The following is an 18,933-nucleotide window of genomic DNA, read 5'->3' as shown; positions in this document are numbered from 1 at the left end:
CTTCATGCAAGGGAAGAAGAAAGGGCATTGTAAAACTTCAATTGTCTGCTGAAAAAAACGATTCTGTGCCCATTGCCATTTTCATACAGTTATGATGATATCTACACTGACAGAAGACTAGTCTGTACTGAAGAATACTGCAAAATAACAATTGTTAGGTAAGGATACTGTGATAAAATGCCTAGGTGAAAAAATATAATGGATTTGTTAGAACTATTTTGTCCTATCTTCCATTTTGTCATTTAGTCTAGCAGACAACATATACAACAGAATCCATCAACTCCAGTCAATGAGAAAAAGCAACTTTTCAAACATTCTTGAAAAAAAAGAAGTAATTTAAAAACTGAATCTAAAGTCTTTCATTACTGCTTTCCAATTCTGACAGTGAAAAAAGTGTAAAAATTCTTTATTATACTTTTATTCTAAAATGTGATTTCCAGAAATATTGCCTGTTGCATTTTTTCTGAAAGAGCTAGCATAAAAATAGTGTATCTTATAAAAACACAGTCTAACTTATGTGGAGAAATATACATTAATTTATACTTAGTTAAGTATACAATATTATTTTATCATCTGTTAAGTTCTTGATGCATAGACATTACATAGAAAGAGAAGATGAAAATATTTTGTTAGAAGATGGATGACAAATTTATTCGTCATTCCATTTTACTATCTTCTATCAGAAGCATTTGTAGAATTTTGCATTTAGCTCAGGTGTCTGTTCTCTATTTTCAGACTGAATGGTTGTTTAACCAGAATTATTTTCTCAGTCTTATAAATATATAGTTCAAAATTTTACCAGTTTGGATTTAGGTTTTTGAGCAAAACATGAACTGCTTGCAAACTCTTTTATATCAATTTTATGCAGAGCAATATGAAAGCACATTTCTGGCACAGCATTTCTTTTTAATTAAAGAATAAAATGTCATTAGTAAATGTCATTCAATGGTGTTACAAATGCCAGTGTTATCAATACCTACCTTCACACACAGGCTGTATACCTGACCAGGAACCATTGAGCAGGCATGTTCGTTCTGCAGATCCTCTCAGCTGATAACCCATTTCACATGAGAAACGTAGCAGACTTTTTATTTTGAACTCATCCCCTAGTCTAGACCCATGGGCTGGTACTCCTGGATCATCGCAATAGCCAGGATTATTTCCTATAAAACACAATGGAGCAGAAATATTGGCAGAGACATTATGTGAAAACGTAGTGGTACTGAAGACACTATCTTGTAACTAGTACTACTAACTGCAACCAATGCAAGGGCATGAAGACAAAGCCAAAGATGAAAATAGCATGTCTTTTTAGTCTGCTTCTTACCTCAGAACTATATAGACCTAAGCATAGAATGTGATATAAATAAAAGATAAAATCTAATTGTGAACACAGGAAGCACCCCTGTTATTTTCTGTCAGTTCAACAAATTTGTTGTCTCTTTGACATAGTTTTCTGTACATTGTATTTTATAGTTCAACTTCTCTGCTAGTAATAACATCTAATAACAAAAATTAGATAACAGCAAGAGTGAAAAGAACCATATTTGAGTTTCTTAAGAAACATGTTTGAAATAACGTATACCCACAGGAGAGACTAAAGGGTACCTGTGCCTGTCAAGAATGAAAAGGACACCTCATAGTTTTCCTTATTCTTTAAATTCCTATGCAAGTATTGGTTACAATTTTAGAAGAGAAAGAAAGTGCTGCAAAACAGACCTCTCAACCATGTCCTCATACATCTGATGAACCAGTCAACTGCCTTATCAGATAAAGCAGCCACTACAGGAAATGCTACCAAAGAATGTCAAAGAGGTATGGTCTCAATATCAAAAAATTATTTTAAATTTTGGCATAAAATGTTATCTCTCCTAGATCCCTCTGTGTCTAAATTGTGCTTCATATTGTGGGTCATAATTGTTTGTTCTTAATTTTTACGTTACACATCTAGACTGAATTTCTATTAAAACTATGGTTCATGGTTTTTTTTCAAAATATGTGTAAATAATTTCATAGGTTGAAGTTTGTGTCTTCTTACATTAGTTTTTCATCATAAGCATACCTCTCAGATGAAGGACAAAGGAATAACAATAGTAAGACATTGAGAAAACTCAAAATTTTATTTCAGAAATGAAAATTTTCTAAAGTCACAAAGTATGACTATGTGTGGGGCATAAGGTTTTCAGTATAGCATGTTCAAGACAGACACTTTGGATACAATCATGCTTCCTCATAAAAGGACACCAAGACACAGTTCCTGAATTCAAGGCTAACTTGTGGGCTTTGGTTGTGTCCACTTTACTTAGGTAAGCTTCTTCTAGGATAGATTGCCTTTGTCACCCTGCCCTGCAGAATTTGTACCAAGATTTTCTTGTCTGGATACATGCTTGTAAGCAGTGTGTCTTGAAGCCAGCTGGTATATTCTGTCCATACCTATACCATTAAACTCACTCTCCAAAACAGAGTGGCTGGATCTGAAGTGGCTGTTGAGAATGATCTCCAGCACACTCTAACTTGTAAAGCATTTGAGCATTGTTTGATGGAATGCTAGTTGGGATGGGTCAAAACCATTCTGGGGACAATTCTAAGAGTACAATGGTCTCATAAGTACTAGCACCCATGACCTGTGCCCTGGCACTGTTCAATCAGCAGTCCAGATGTGGCCTCTGGATGCCATCTGTTTCCCTTCACCCCAAGACATTACTATTTCATAGACTTTTTTGTCTGCTTAAAATGTGTGAAATAACATGACGGCTGTGATTCACGCTATCACTGTGACATATTTACAGCATGAAACAGCTATGTGGCACGTACTTTAGCTTGTGAATACAAAGACTGCAGGAATTGTTCAGAGCAGAGGATCTATGATTCTAAAATTCTCACTTTCCTTTGGGAGTTTGCTGAAGGAATTATTCCACATGAATGACCAAATTGTTTTTTCTTGGACATGCCGAGTTTTGCCTTGGAGAAACTTTAAACTGGAGCCATGCAAGTTTATAGCCAAAGGATACAGACAAAGGCAGTTACAGCATTATGAAGGTCTAGACCCTTTTTTATTTAGCAATGTAGAAGACTACATATCCATTACTGAAAAATGAGTGTGAGTCATCTTAAAAATCTCAACTATCACTTAACCCATAAGATACGTGTCCCATCACTGCAACAGTTCCCAGGTGACAACAAACCCTGAGATTACACTTATACCATCATTCATTCAAACATATATTAATACATAATAAAGAAAGAAACCCCATGCAGCAACAGACTACAGATTTCAAGTGTTGTATTGGGACTGTTTTTCATGTCCCTTTAGTATAAAATAATTAGCTGTCTCAGTTGTCCTGGGCACAATCACTCTTTTCCTGACATTATGAATACAAAATATTCATAAAGTTGTTGGTTTTTTAATGAAGTAACCTCCTGAATACCTAACGTGAAAAGTGTAGCTACTTTAAGAAATATAAACGTCTCAGAGGAATGAGACACCTTTTTAGGCTTTTTGTCTATTTGTTTTGGAGTTTTGGTTTGTTTTTTTAACTGAGATCACAGAGATAGATTTCTTATTTTCCTAGGGAAACACCTTGCTCTCAAGATGTCATATGTTCAAACTTATATTAAATTCTGCTTCAGTAACAATGTTTTGGTTACACTAGACATGCATTCCCCATTATAGGAGATGACTACAGTGGTCTTTAATGTTTTAAAAATTATAAGTCTATAAAAATACTATCACATTCATGACTGATATCTGAAGAGTCTCAATTATTAGCAATTAAAATTTGTTTCCACTAGCAACAGAATTTCTCTTGTGGTGGAAAATGTTGGGTAACAGCACTAGAGGACTCTGACCTTAAAAATTTTAATCTTGGTGCAATCTCATATCTGGTATTTTATACTGGATTGAAAGATGAAAGTGACATAAATGTTGGCTTAAGATAAGCAAGAAAAGGCCAGTTCTGTGGGGAAACTATACATGTGATTGTCTTGCAGAGATTCCTTTCAGGTCTAGGCATAGAAACAACGATGACAGTGAGATCTCATGGTGTAGTAAGACTCTAGGCAAAATCTTTCCTCCTTTAGCAGCAAAGAACAGAAAAGAAACAGTGATTAAAATTCACTTCCTTTCCTCAATGTTTCAAATTGTGCTTGGCATCTTTGCAGAATCAGCTCATGAATGGACCATTTTCAATGAACACTTATTACAGCTTTTTCAAAGTAGAGAATTTAAATACCTTACACCTATTTAAATTAGCTCAAATCTGAATTGAACGACACTGAATCAGATCAGCCCAACAGTAGGCACATCCAAGAGCTGAGGGAAAGTTATAAGAAGGTTCTAGAATGTGGAATTACGGAATAATTTTCTCATTAGGAAATCTTCTTCTTAAACATGTCAGGTATTTGTTTTCTTATATACCAAAGTGTGTAGACTTGCTTCCCTTACAGAACTTACTAATACACTGTGGATGATGTCCTTAGCAGCCAATTCTTGCCTGGGCTCTTCACTTCAATAAAATTGTGTAATATTTTATGCCTTCTTCTAAACTTGCATACTTAGACTAGAGGAGAACAAACTGTTCCTGCACTTCCTGACAGCACCGAAAACATTGCAGAGGTTGATGGCATTTGCACATTGTGGCAATAAGAAAGAGTGTTTCTTTAAGTGAAAAGAGGAACATAATGTATAAAGTTTACCGTCTAGTACCTTATCTGTGGTGTTTTTTAATCAATACTTTCCTATGTGACAATCTTTGTTTACACAATTAATAAAAACAAGATTTAATACATGCATCCTTTATAAGCAGAACTCCATCAGGCTTTAAATAGTGTTTTTGGCTTCTATATACTGCAGTATACAACTCTAGCATCTAGATAATGAGTAAAGTTACAACGTAATGACAAAGAGAACAAGGCAATATATGAGAATATTTCAATAAATGGCTATAATTCAGCTGAGTGTCTACTGGTGAAATTAAAACATACTTGGAGAAGAAACAAAATAAATATCTGACTGTAGACAAAAATTTGCTTGAGAATAGCCTTATTCATGTAATTACAAGGCAACACCCAGATGATGGTTGGCACAAGTACCTGAACAGTGAGGGAGAGTCCCACTCCAGTGGCTATCTTCTTGGCACTCCCTAGTAGAATTTCCTATGAGCCTTCGACCCGCTGTGCAAGAATAGTGAATTATGGAGCCATATGTAAATGTGTCTCCTGAAAGAACTGCATTGGCAGGTACCCCAGGATGTCCACAAGAAATGGCTAACAGAGGAAAGAACACAATATTATATTTTCACGGCACAGAAAAAAAATCTATTATAATCTTTAAATTTGAGGCTGGTTCCACAAAACATAAACTTCTGTTTGTATTTCAGCTCCTTCGTATCTTCATTTTTGCTGTTGCTATAGATGATTTACTGGTCATTTGTAAGAGTAAACATAAAACTACATGTAAAACTAACCCATCTATTTTGGCCTTTCCCTGAAAATACACAAAGCTGTCTTTCCTCATTCTTTTCTGTGCCCTGTCCTTCCCTAAAACTAATAGAGATTATTTCTGTTAAGCTTGGGAAAGAAGAAACCAAGTAAGTTTAATGTTGCAATGTGCTTACATATTAGAGAGATGAAAACAGTAATCAGCTTTATCATTTCTATAAAATAAGTAAATGCAGTTTAGGTAATATAGAGAAATAAAAAACTTCATCTGTAGTATTACTATAGCAATGTGTTGCACTAGGGTAAGCAAAAGGAAAATGAATTACTGATATTTTTTGTAAATTATGAATCATATTTATGCTTAAATTAATATGCACATTTTGAGAAAAAAATCAGATAAACAGTTTTGGTAGAGAATAACTAGTGAACAAGTAGTTCAGATCTGTTACATGAGAAAACATAAGTCATCTTAAGGTGAAATAGAAATCAAATTCTGAATGCTTTTTGTGTAAATCTTAGATCATTCAGTAAAGAAAGAAAACCCAAAGAAAATAAATGTTACATAAATTTAATAAACAGTCACTCAAACAGGCAACATTTGAACAGATCAGTTGAATTTGAGTAACTTTATGAGTTACTAGAATGAATGATCTATAGGTCAAATATATTTTTAGAAAAAAAGACCGTTATTCTCATGACTGTTACTCCTGACAGACATCAAAATTATGTCTGTTATATTGGATCCCATGATAATGTCAAACTGACTACAAAATGGATGTCTGCAAAAAGGTATGGTCCTGACCCCCACTCTTTCACTGCTGTGTGTTTCTCTTGCTTTCCTTGGGCTGGCTTAAACATTCGTGTAGCAAATGGTAAACCAAATCAGGACACTGGGTAGTCCCACAGAAAAAACAGCATTTAGTTTTCAGCCAGATTAGTTACCTTAATGAGGTTGCTTCAGTGCTAGTCCTGCCACAATTCTGGAAGGTGCTGCAGTGGGCAATCAGAGTTTTTGAAAGAAAATAATTTGTAGGTCACCTTAATGTGGCTGTAGTGCTGTGATTTGTAGTGAGCAGCATGAAATTTCCCCAGTTTATGAAGAAAAGAAGCAGCATCAATTTTTAAGCTATGCTACTCATAGGTATTGCCTTGCATAATAAAGGAGCAGTGTGTTTCTATTCTTGCACTCGTGAACTAAATTGTTCACAGTAAATATAGTGTAAGTTTAGGTTCAAAATTTACCTCACCTGCCTCTCCAAGCACTTTGCTCTACCACGGAAAGCAATCTTATATTTGAAAAAAAAAAAAAAAAAAGAGATTATCACTGATAACTTTTGAAAATTACATCTCTGTCATAGTACTTGAAAAGACTCCGAGTGACTTCATCTGTGAATAGACAAACCTATCTTCCCCGTAGAAAGAGCCCTATTTATTTTACTGAGATTTTCTTAGGGGAAAGAATGTTAAAGGTCACCTCATAATTTAGGATTCATATAGTGTTTCAGTCCATAAGCAGCAAATTAGCATCAATTAATATAGCAGGTAATTGAGGAGGAATGTAGGCACCTTGCAGCTCATTTGAAAGTTCCCACAGCCTCAATCAATAGCCCCCAGGGCTAGGTCAGCAATTCCTGTTCTCAGGGAATGGACACCTATGACTTTCCTCAAGCTCTGCCTAAAACCATAAAGCCATGTAAATAAATACTACCAAACTTCCAACACACTTGATGTGAAAAGAGGGGTAGCTATTCGAGGTGATTTAGATTCCCCATCCTCTTCTGCCCCTTGCATAAAGGAGTGTCCCTTTGCTCTGAAACCGCAGTTCTGAAAGTAGGAATGGGTCGTCGACAGAATTGGGCCACAGACTTTCATAATGTTTTTCCTAAGGTGTAGAAAATGAGGCACATGCTTGCATCAGGAAAATATTCTTGCCAAATTAACAATTTTATGCAGCTATTTTGTATGTAAAATGTTGTATTTTTCTTAATTATTTCATTATTGAAATGTGAATAAACTTGATTGTAGCTCTTATTGACAGTTATTGGAAGTACAGACTGTTGTGAAAATCAAAACAAAACTGCTTCGGTCATGAGGATACTAAATACATAGTAGTCGGAAGAAAGCAAGCATAAAAAATAAATTCACTAACCTAGTTACCTTTATTGATCTGATTATTAGTTTATACCTATAGACCAAACTAAATCATTTAAGTAACCAATCATAAATCTGTAAAGCAAAAACTTTAAAATCATCTGATGTATTTGCAATTTAAAGTATACTTTCATTTCATTTACTATTTCCTGTAATTGCATTGTAATTCAGAAATCTAATGTCAGAAAATTAATGATCACAGAAGAAAATTATCTCAATGGAAAATGAAAGTAAATCAAACATATTCTAAAGATCTGAAGCTCACTGAACTGATTATAGGAAACACAAGATCTCTCTGAGGAAAAAGTGATGGAGGAAGTATGACATGACATTATGAAAATACCCTGCTGAGCAAAATTTTCCTACACAAAAGTTCATAGATTCATTCTCATATACATATTCCAATACCTCTGGGGAAATCAAACAAGCAAACAAACGGGACAGGCATTAATGGTCTTAGACAATCAATTTAAATCATAACATATAAATAATAATTTTAGATTTCTGTTGCTGTTTTCAGATATCTTAACACTATACCGAAAGGGATATTAATCTTAACTTTCTGGCATTTGAAATAGCTCCATAGGACCCTCTAAACCCATTTTTAATAATGACAAGTTGCATGACATCTTGTCTTGATGTTTTTTTTATGAAGCTGTACAATTTGCAGTATGTTGACCCTAAAGTCCAGGTTTGTTCCTCAATAGAGAGCTACGCTTTTTTTTGTCTATCAAGACTAAAAGTAATGCAGCAGTTCTTAGTGTTAATACAACTGAATGAATACTTACACAAACATTTTGGTAGTGATCGATCCCATAAGCCATTAGCTTTACAGGTCAAAGCAGATGAGCCCAACAGATAAAAGCCCTTCTTGCAATGGTATGCCACACTTGTTCCATACTTGAAACTTTCAGGATAATTCTGCTGTCCATGCCGAATTGCATTTTCCACAAAGCCAGGATCAGAACAGTTCACCACTGTAAGACAAACAGTTTTCATCACTGATGTAGAATAGAAATGTCATAAATAAAATGTTAAGATGCGGGGAAGTTTGTTACTTCACTAGCAGCTCATGACTGTGGTCCATTTGATATCCTTCGTGGGTTTTATTTGACTTAAATATCAGATACACTGATTCCTAAGTCAGTCTAGATTTTTTGCTTTGAAAATAGTACTATGATTTTACTCCAGTTCTTGTAATAGTCTTGACATACAAGTGGTTTGAAGATAAAAGAGGAACTGGAGGAATTTTTTATCATTCTCTTGATAGGCTTAGTTTGATCTTCTATGTAATATTTATGTAAAGGAAGCCAAATTAAAATCAAGTCAGTACATAGTTTAAATAATATTTTATGAGTTTATTTTTTTATTTTTCTGTAAAAAGACAAAATGCTTCCAACATTAACAAGACCATTTTCCAGCTATTAATGTGTAGAACAGAGAAAGGAAGATGGTGAAAAATCAAGCAACTGATAGTGGAGCAGGAGTGAGGGTAAGCACCAAAATGCAGTTAAAAACCTAACGTTTTGGGGTTTGTATAATGACTGTTTAGTTTTTAGAAAAGGTATATGTGCCCTCCCCAATCCTTTGTTTTATACTCTGCAGTGAACATGATGTTTTGTTAGTAGATTATTACTGACTGAGGTCTTCATTGCAGACTCCCAATTTTGCTGTCTATTCATCTGAAAGGTATCTGAAAAATCACAAATGCCTCCTCCACCCTGTCTTCACTGTAGGCATAATAGTATAAATTAAAAAAAAACACCTTAGATTATTAGTATTATAATTTACAGTTCATCAAACAATGACAGGAATCTACCTTTCAAATATACGATCTAGTTCAAATTCATTTTCTTGAAAAAGAAACCAGTGGAAAAGAGCAACAGTATTATCATCTTAGAGGTAAGACCCACAGAGTCACCAATGCACTGTTTTTTTAATCTTGCATCATATTTTTTTCAAGAGTTTTCAATAAGTTTTATTATATGTACAATTTAAATTTACTGATTAGCTAATACACTAGAACAAGTCAGCTATTGCAAAAGTTCATTCATTGAAAGAATACTTCATTCTGTCAGCTAAAAAGTATCATGAGTTTAAAGAAATATTAACATCCTAAAGTCTAATTTTGGGGCAAAAAAACAGGTAAAATTATTTTAATTTCTCTTTCTTTTTAAAATGCACAACCTTAAAAGTATTGAATGCTCAAGATTTCAATCTTGCAATGGTTTCCAGGCAAGCATATACCTAGGTGTAAAGAACGCCCCATATAAACCCAATTTTTTCCTTTATAAAAAGCATTTTAGAAGTAATATTTGGGGGGGAGAGGGGGAACATTCTTTGGCATGAAGTACACCTACTTTCCATCTACTGATTGCCACTAAAAACACTGAAAATAAAATTACACAGAAAAGCAGAATACATTTAAAAATATTAGGTATCACAATGACCTACATAAAGTATTAGTAAGACATTATCTAGACTGATGAAGAGAGATGGTTAATAGAAGAGATTTGTTGTGGTTTTTTTTCCTAAGTAGTAGTAAAGCTACAGAGTCTCCTAACTGAAATTACTCCTATTCTGTTTTATGCTGAATCCTATCAAATAATTCACCAGATAAGTTACCTTTAGCTTTCTTTATAACAGTTTAGCTTGTATTTCGTACTACCAACATTTACTGAAACTTTGAGTATTACAACCTTATAAATATTATACATAAATCAGATGTGTGCAGGTTAAGTAAACATGTTTACACTGGGATTTCACTGACAGAAGCAAATACCTTTTTACCTCCTGACTTTTTTTCAGTGCCATAAAACGGAAAACTGCTAAATTCTGAAATTCCACTGCTCTTTGGAAGCTGTGAAAGATTTGCATGTGGCAGTCTGCGTCTCTGTACTTGCTTTGAAGAACCGGAAATTCATTCATCAGGGTATCTCTACTTAAGAGTACTATCAAAAAAGATGCTTTAATCTTTTTACATTACACATTCTTTGTTGCTGCTTTTTTCCATTATTACTAATCACTGAGCTCAGTCTAATTCTTTCACTGGCAATCCAACTATCACTGTGGAACAGGAACATAAATCAAAAATTGTAAAACACACAGCCCACTGACATGAAGCCCTACCAAAATATTAAGTTAGATCGGAACGAGCTCTTATGCCTGTATTCACAGAGCCATTCTTTGTTACAGAAACTAGCACAGCTCCCAGAAGCAATGCACACTGCATCCTAATTAACCCTGTTTCTTAGGCAATTAGATATGCTGTAGTGCTGCGTAGATGCTGCTGTAAAGCTTCTCCTTTTAGAACCAGCCCGCATCCTCTGCATAGTTACATTGCCTTGTACAAACATATCCTTAAACTCAATCTCTCTACATATGTATATACTTTCCTAAACATTAGAAGCTACATCAGTGTCAACATGAAGTAGAGAATATCAGCACTTGTTATCTGGCATGGTGCCAGTAGACAATGGCCGCGTCTATGCTTCCTTTAAATAACCTCTATACAAGTGAAAAAGTATGGGAGTTCATCGTCTTCTGTGACTGTAAAAATCCTTTGGAATAAAACCCCAAAAACCTGTAATAGTTCAAGGTGAATTAATATCAATTTATCAATCATACTTAAAACTCTTCTGTATTAGAAATTTTATCCAGTGGAACTACAATTCGTTGCTGAACTCACATAGATCCATAGTACAGGTGCATGTTTAGTAGCATGCATTTAATATAATCCACATTTTCTTTAACTCAGTACTATAGCATTAGAAATTGGCTATGTGCAGATTAAACAGTACATATACTTTTACAATGAGATTTCATTAACAAAAACTCAAAACTAGTTGAAATTTTTATGTGGACACATATTAGTGGACTTTTTTCCAAGCTATAGGACAAGATTCATATTCTCTGTCTACCTAACTTAGCATCTTGTGATCTCAAAATATTTTTTGCAAGAATGTTCCTTCATGCAATTTATATTTTTAGTTTATTTTCTAGTAAGATTTTTGGTTGGGTTGTTTTTCGAGTTTTGTTTTGTGGGTTTTTTGGGTCTGAGAATGAAGTTTCTTGCCCTTTCACTTCTTTTCTAGGGCTCTAGATGTTAACACAAACAGGTTATACTAATAGGATCATGTCTAAAAAACCATGATTGTTCAGAATCAGTGAAAATAAAAGTTACAATAGTGCCTATGAAGCCATTAAAATTAAAAAAGTTCCACATTCATTTTCAACTTAATTTCATTAATTTTCAGTCAGTTTGTTCCTACATAACGCTAGCACAGAAATAAAAATACATAAGCAAATTTGAAGACTGAAAAATATATATTTGAAGTATATATTTGACATAATTCCTGGAATGACATGCAGTACATGCAGTTTCAAACTGATTCATCCTTAAGCTTTTGCACTGAATGCCACAGGAAAGCATAAGGGGTTTGCCCTTGGTTTAACTCTTTTTTATCATAAATGCTTGAAAATAAAATTGTTTGGATTAAAAAAGGTACTTTTCCTTTTTAAAAAAAAAATGTTTGGGGTGGGGTTTTGGGGTTTTTTTTGTTGGTTTTTTTTTTTTTTTTTTTTTTTTTTTTTTTGTTGTTGTTGTTGTTTTGGGGTATTTTCCTGGTTAGATTTTATTCAGGTAAGAAAAATACACCAGCATCAAAACCATTAATTTTGCTCAAGCAAATTTTTTTTGCTATTTAATTAGAAATAATTCACAAAGCTACTTACAGGATTTAGCTGTCTTGAAAACAAACAAAAAAAGTTAGATTCTTGTTCCTTTAAAACTAGTCAAAATAAAGTAATGACAATGGCTGAAATGAAAGCTTTGAAACAGAGGTCTAAATTTATGTTCAGGATATATTAGAAAGATGGGTTCTATATTGCTCAGCTAGATCAGATGATAATGAATAGAAGACAGAGCATTGACTCACCCTCACAAGACTAGAAGCTACCCTCTTCTGCTTCCAATGTTTAAAAGCTTTAAGTATAGCAAGAATGCACATGTTATACTGTAGGCTTTCTTAACTTCTAATGATCATAAGCTGTTTAATGTTATCAGAATATATTATTCTTTCAATTTTAAAAAATATTTTATGTGTGCATTAAGCAGTGTATAGGTGCTGTTTTAGTAATCTACAATACTGTTTCAGGTCCATCTGACTTTGAATCTACTGACACAGATACACATGCAACCCACTGAATGTCTGTTCTCAATTTCCAATACCTGGGTTTGCCAGACTGACATTATGTTTCTTTTTGCTTTCGTTACTCTTAGGATACAAGGAACTTAATCGCACACCTTACTTTCAGCTCTGGCAAGAACAGAGTAGCATAATTATGCTTGTTCAATACCTTTGGATCAAAAGACGGTCTGTAGATCTGACCTTTTTCCTAGGTTTATACTTCTGACTTGGACAGTTTTCCATTTATAAGAAAATATAAACCTGTTTATAAATCATCTCTGATACACAGAACCTTTCAATATTTTTTTTCCTACATTAAATAGCAACAGGATAAAACGAACAGTCCTAGGAGCAGTTTCTGGAATCAAATCTATTCACTGTAATTGAAGGCACTAAGGACTATGTTAGAGACTCATATGATCTCTTACACCTTTTTCTGACCATAAAAAAATCTTAACTTCTGCTCTTCAACAAAGTGCAAACAGGAACTATAAAGAATATCCACCTTCAGAACACAGAACAGTCTTTAAAAGAAGTCACTTTGATAGTCTTCAGACTGATTAAGAGCTTAGACTTTATCACATTCCAAGTCAGAGTTTGTCTACCATCACCATTTTAAAAAGTCATTGCTATGTTTTCTCAAGAGTGTGAAGACGGAATGAATGCTCTGCAACCACTCTACCATGAAAAAACCCACACAGTTCACACAGTGCCTCCAAGATAGGGCTGCCCTGGGGAGAAAAGTATCGCCTCGTCTGAAGTTCTCAATGAGGGACAGAAATGTGGCAAATGCCCTGGTACTCTCTTTTGCTGGAATGGGGAGGATACGAGGTACCTACACGCACAAACCTTTAAAAAAAAACAACCTTCCAGAGCAAAAATGCAGAGAACCTGCCATGGTTTCATGGACTATCAGTCATTCGTCTAATTTGGGAGTTGTGAGAACTCCAGAATATTGGAAAGTACTATTTATTTAAAAATAATATTAAACCATAGTATTTAACCATGTATTTTATTTCTAGATCAAAGTGAGAAACTGTTTTATTAAAAAAAACCCCACAGTTAAATACTGCACAGATAAAAATACAGAAAAAGTAAAAAGCAGTAAAATAAACAGTGAAATGATATTTTAGAATTTATTCAAAAGAAAGAGCAAACTTTTTTTCCACTTTAATTTAGCAAAAATCATTGTTACTGCACTCAAATATACACTAGATTAAATGAAACAGAACATTGAAACTATCTGGCCAAATTCTTCCAATTTTAATATTGAGATATTCTATTAAAATAGAAGAAAAATCTGAAGCATATTGCAAAAATCTCACATTTATTGAATGGTTTGCACATTCATTAATACAATTCTTTTCAAAAATTCTTCCCATCCTATGGATAACTCAGGTTTTTTCCTAGGTTTAATTCTTTCAAGCATTCACAACATCTGTTCCTTATTTTAGTACAGTTGAAATTTTTTAAATAAAATAAAACTGCTTAAAATTGACACTTTAGTTTAATGGATAAAAGCCTGCCAAGTTAGCTTCTGAAAAACCAGTATTAGATATTAAGAAAAAAGAAGTTTGTTTCACGAAGATGTGCTGCCCTAAAGCTACCCAAAAGCAATTCTATCTGAATCATCTTTGAAACACAATAGGGAGAATAGAAAAACTCAATTTTCCCCACAGAGCAGAAATACGGAATTTTCAAGGAATATGCTACAGTCCCAAAGTATCAATTTGTCTGTATGATACAGTGTTCTCATTCTTATACCAGTAGTATCTGCTCAGCCAACTCAGTGGTGAATAAACTATAGTCACTGAATGCATAATTTAAGCATGTGCTCTGTGCCACAGAATTCTTGCATCACACATGAAGTCTTATCAAACGATTACACAAGCGAATACTATCCCCCAAGCTAAAAAGTTAACAAGATTATGCCTGCAGTGTCATTTAGCATCAGCTATAGATTTTAAAATGTATATATACATGAGTGTGCCATAGCTACAAAGGGCTGCAGTAAGGAGTACTTTAGGAAAGTATTTGAGTTGGCCAGCGTACAGAACTAAGGCAGTAGTTTTCCCTGATTGCCTTTCACCCTGGGGACTCGGTTGTAAATCACAGCAAGAGTTGATGGAGATTGCTTTCTTTCAATGACAGCTGTCAAGGGTTACATGGGAAATGAATTCTGGCACTCTCAATTTAGTCTGTTGAGAAAAGCAAGAGAATGCTTCAAGTCTGCCCTGATGGCTTTGGAACCTCATACTGAATAGATTCAAACCCTTGAGGACAAAGAAGTGAAAAGACCATGTCAGAGCCCTTTAGGCAGTTTTCTGCTTAAAAGTTGAATGATCATCAAAAAGTATATAATTCACAGTATTTCATTTCTTGTTCTTGCTCTTTCTTTCTCTTCTTTATTTTCTTAACGGAAACAACGTTAAGCTTCTTTTTAAAAGTTTCATATCTGTTCAATAGTGTTTTAAAACTTTTTTATTTGAAAAGTATTGTATTAATGTTGGTATGTGGCACATCTATAGGGACTGGCACTCAGAGCAAACAAGAGCAGAGAATTCACTCTGACTTTATGAGAAATTCTAAGAAACTGTCTATAATAAAAGAGGCACTGCTTGTGAAAGCACAATTACAAAATTGCTAGCCTATTGAATTTTAGTAAAGTTGAGTGCCAAGCCAGCAATACACATCAATGATAACTTCTTAGTGAAGTAAAGAAGAAAAAACAAAACCCCAAAACAAAACCGTCCCCTGCTCAAATTACAACCTCACCTTGCCAAAGTCTCAAATACACAGCAGTCCATTTTTTTTTTAATTTTTATTTTGTCAATGAGGTCCAGTTTTAAGAGTGATTTTATCACAGAAATTCTAGCCATATAAACCACAATATTAAAACATTTATTTAAGAAGGAGAGTGTTTTGTGGTTTTACATACATTAGTAAAGTCCATCCAAAACATAAGGTCCTGACACCATGTTCCTGATGAACTTAGACCAAGGAAATTTTCACTGCAATTAATGCGGTATAAATGATGGTAATAGTGTAAATTAACACTAACAATTTGCTAAATAATATCTTGGTATAAACAAGATTTTAAATAAGGTTAATAGATTCAATAAAGTATATAGTTCAATATTGTTTACTTATGAGATTAAAAGCTAAGACACACATTGCTTTTAATTGCATCCCAAAATTTTTGCCACTGATAAAACATGGCAAATATTCTTCCATTGTTACAAAAAATGCAGTATTTCTCATCTTTTCTACTGGAAAATTTCTGCCAAAGTGCTCTGATAACTAGCTAATTCTACACTAAAGTAAAAATGGAGTAATAAGTATGTTAAAAGAAATTCCATGAACTTGCAATTATTTTTTTTAAGCTTTGAACTGAGCTTTATAAAACTTTATAAAAGAACACTTCTTTTTGGAACACCAGATTAGCTAATTTAAAAAGCATGTATTTGTCTCTTGGATATGTATAACATCTCTTCTTCCTATGCCATCCCCAGCATGAACCCAGGTATTACACTAGCAGATAGATCAGAAAGGTAAAGGGCTTACCTGTCATTGCTCTCTATGTTGTCTACATGTAAACTTATTTGTGGACATCTATGTACAAGCAGTATCAACACAATAACTTTTGTCATAACAGTGGAAACTCTGGGGTCATGTCATAAAGTCTTTCTCTTTAGATTTTTCTTAATCAGAGCATTGATTCTCACATGGGAGAAGAACTCTTATTCAGTTGCCCCAAAAGATGTTTCTACTACCTCTTGAGATTTCTTTGCCTGATCTCCAGGCAAGTGTCACTTCAGAGAGGTGCAGGACTAATTTTTAGAAGTCCTGTGTCATCTCTGCCAGTTTCAGGTAAATGTCTCAGACACTGTGTGGGTATCTCCCATGGCACCTCACCTCTTTATTTAGGAAACACAGTCAAACTCTAATTGTTCTTGTGAAGGATATCAACATGCTATCAACACGAACAGATTAGGCCTATCTAACATTCAAATGATACAAAAGTCTCAACAAAGGCCTCTGACTTTGGAAAAACTAAACTGAAAAAACCACAAAATTTTCTCAGCTCGTATGAATCCTTGATACCACCATAGATAGAAAACTGCTTAATTTCACAGTTCCTTTATCTTTGGATGAGATGAATTGGTCATCAGTCTCAATCTCTCGCACCCTTCTATCAGATGTCATCAGAAAGGTTATTTTTCTTGCCAGTGAAGGAATGGAACATATTATTTGAACCACTTGTTCAAATGATACACCCACTAATGAAAACACAACAAAATTGACAGTTCCTTCTAGATATCAGATTCTTGATAAGGCAAAATGTCTAAATGTGTTTTCAGGACTCTATCACTAATGAGATAAAGAAAAAACTTTCAAACTGTAAATTCAGTATAAAACCAGGGTAAATGAATAGAGATCTGAATTCTTTATTAGCAACAAACAGCCTGGGCTTACTGATACAGAATGTGGAGAATGTGAGCTAGCTCAAACCTCTGCAACTTTGCCAAACAGATCTCCCCAGTAAAACATTTCTGTTTTTAAGAAGCATGTTTTTAATAGGACAAAAGCTCTAAAGGCTCATTTATAAGAAGATATAATGGAATCTGAAGGGAACAGTAGCAAAGGATATACACTTCCTGACATAATTATGAATCTGACACTGCCTTATAAACTGACAGCAAGAGATAAAACAGATTATCCAATGCCAGAGCAAAGATATCAGGGCAAGAAAATCTCCTTGCAAATACTTGCATTCTAGAAGATGTGATTAAGTGCTGTGTTTAATACAGTAGTTCTTAGTTTAAGCATAATACATGGAAAAATGACCTGCAGTGCAATCAGGAGTGCAGAGCCCTGATGAGACCATCTGATTCAGTTGTCATTTTGGTGGTTATTATGAGAAGTAGAAAGTGCAGTTCTTGGCTTTCAGTGCTTCCAAAGATAAAATGGAAAGCAGTTCCAAATTGCTAAAGGAAAAAAATCCACACTGGACATATTTTGTTTAGGATTTAATGCTTTCATAGCTAGTTCTGGGGTAGCACATTCAGGTGGCACCACATTCTACTCAGGCAGGTTTGCCAAAGAGAACAGAGATCTGGCTATCAGAATTTTTCCAGTGCCATTTCATTCCAGTTTAAAGGCAAGTAATCTGACTACTTGACATGTTCTTTATCAAACAAATGAAGGCAAAGATAAGAGTCCATGTGGAGATAAAAACAAATTACAATTTTAAAATCATATTTCAGGGATCTCAGCATTCTAGAAAAGACTACTACAAATCTTAAAAAAATAAATATATGTAGAGAGAGGATTAAATATCAATTTTAAAACAGATATTACTGTTTTGATAATTAAAAAAAGTTGAGTTCCTTATCTCACAAAGTATACCAACATCACAAAAAGCCATTTTAATTTTTTTTACTTGTGAAAGAAACAGTGGGAGCATGAGTTTTTCCAAGACATAGATGCTTTAATGGTTATGTTATCTCAGAAGGCAGATCCAATATTAGAAAATTCATTCATTTTAAGAGACTAAATGTTTTACTGTGCTAAATGCTGTGTCAAAAGTTTGCCAGAACAGATTAAATCATTATTAAATTATCAAAATAACAGCATTCTGGAGTAACGGGGAAAAACTGTTGTAAAGCAGCTCAGTGATTTCAGTGCATTTAGGACATACAAACATATTTAAGTATTTCTCATATGGCTCTAAAGCAGCACATATGATCTTTTCTCTGCACTACCTTTTTGTCAGGCAAAAAAAACCTCATATAATTTCTTTGGTAAATTTCTTGCCAGTGACAACTTAGTTAACCTATTACTGATAGTACATTAATAGATAGAACCAATGTATCATTGCAAAAGAGTGCCTGAGAACTGCCCAGCTTTATTTTCTGAAAATATTAAATTTTCCCATGCATACATAATAGCTCAGTTGCAAAAGAAAATAAAATAATCTTCTGCAATAGCTTTAAGCAGTAATCTGTATTTTGTAGTAACTGCATGTAGAGTCTCAGTGAAGTGAAGCCAAGTTCATTATTGACTCAAGTGAACTCAACCAAAGTTTGAAAGAAAGGTGATACATAAAATTCTGTTGAATTAAATGACATGGGTTTGCTAGGAACGTCAGTTC

The 18,933-nt window shown here is 34.0% G+C and overlaps 1 protein-coding gene across 1 annotated transcript in view; it reads right to left on the bottom strand.

Annotated features, from left to right (window-relative positions):
• The window catches only part of CSMD1 (CUB and Sushi multiple domains 1), a 1,210,323-nt gene that overhangs the window by 37,241 nt on the left and 1,154,149 nt on the right, over positions 1-18,933 (bottom strand). The window contains exons 55-57 of the mRNA XM_056344568.1: positions 8,379-8,567; positions 5,092-5,265; positions 981-1,163 (exon numbers count right to left, since the gene is read on the bottom strand). Of these exons, the coding sequence (XP_056200543.1) occupies positions 981-1,163; positions 5,092-5,265; positions 8,379-8,567 (546 nt within the window). The remainder of the gene's footprint in view (positions 1-980; positions 1,164-5,091; positions 5,266-8,378; positions 8,568-18,933) is intronic.

Source organism: Falco biarmicus, chromosome 6 (genome assembly GCF_023638135.1).
Source record: "Falco biarmicus isolate bFalBia1 chromosome 6, bFalBia1.pri, whole genome shotgun sequence".
Classification (NCBI taxonomy): Eukaryota; Metazoa; Chordata; class Aves; order Falconiformes; family Falconidae; genus Falco; species Falco biarmicus.
This window is presented reverse-complemented; position numbering and strand designations above follow the sequence as displayed.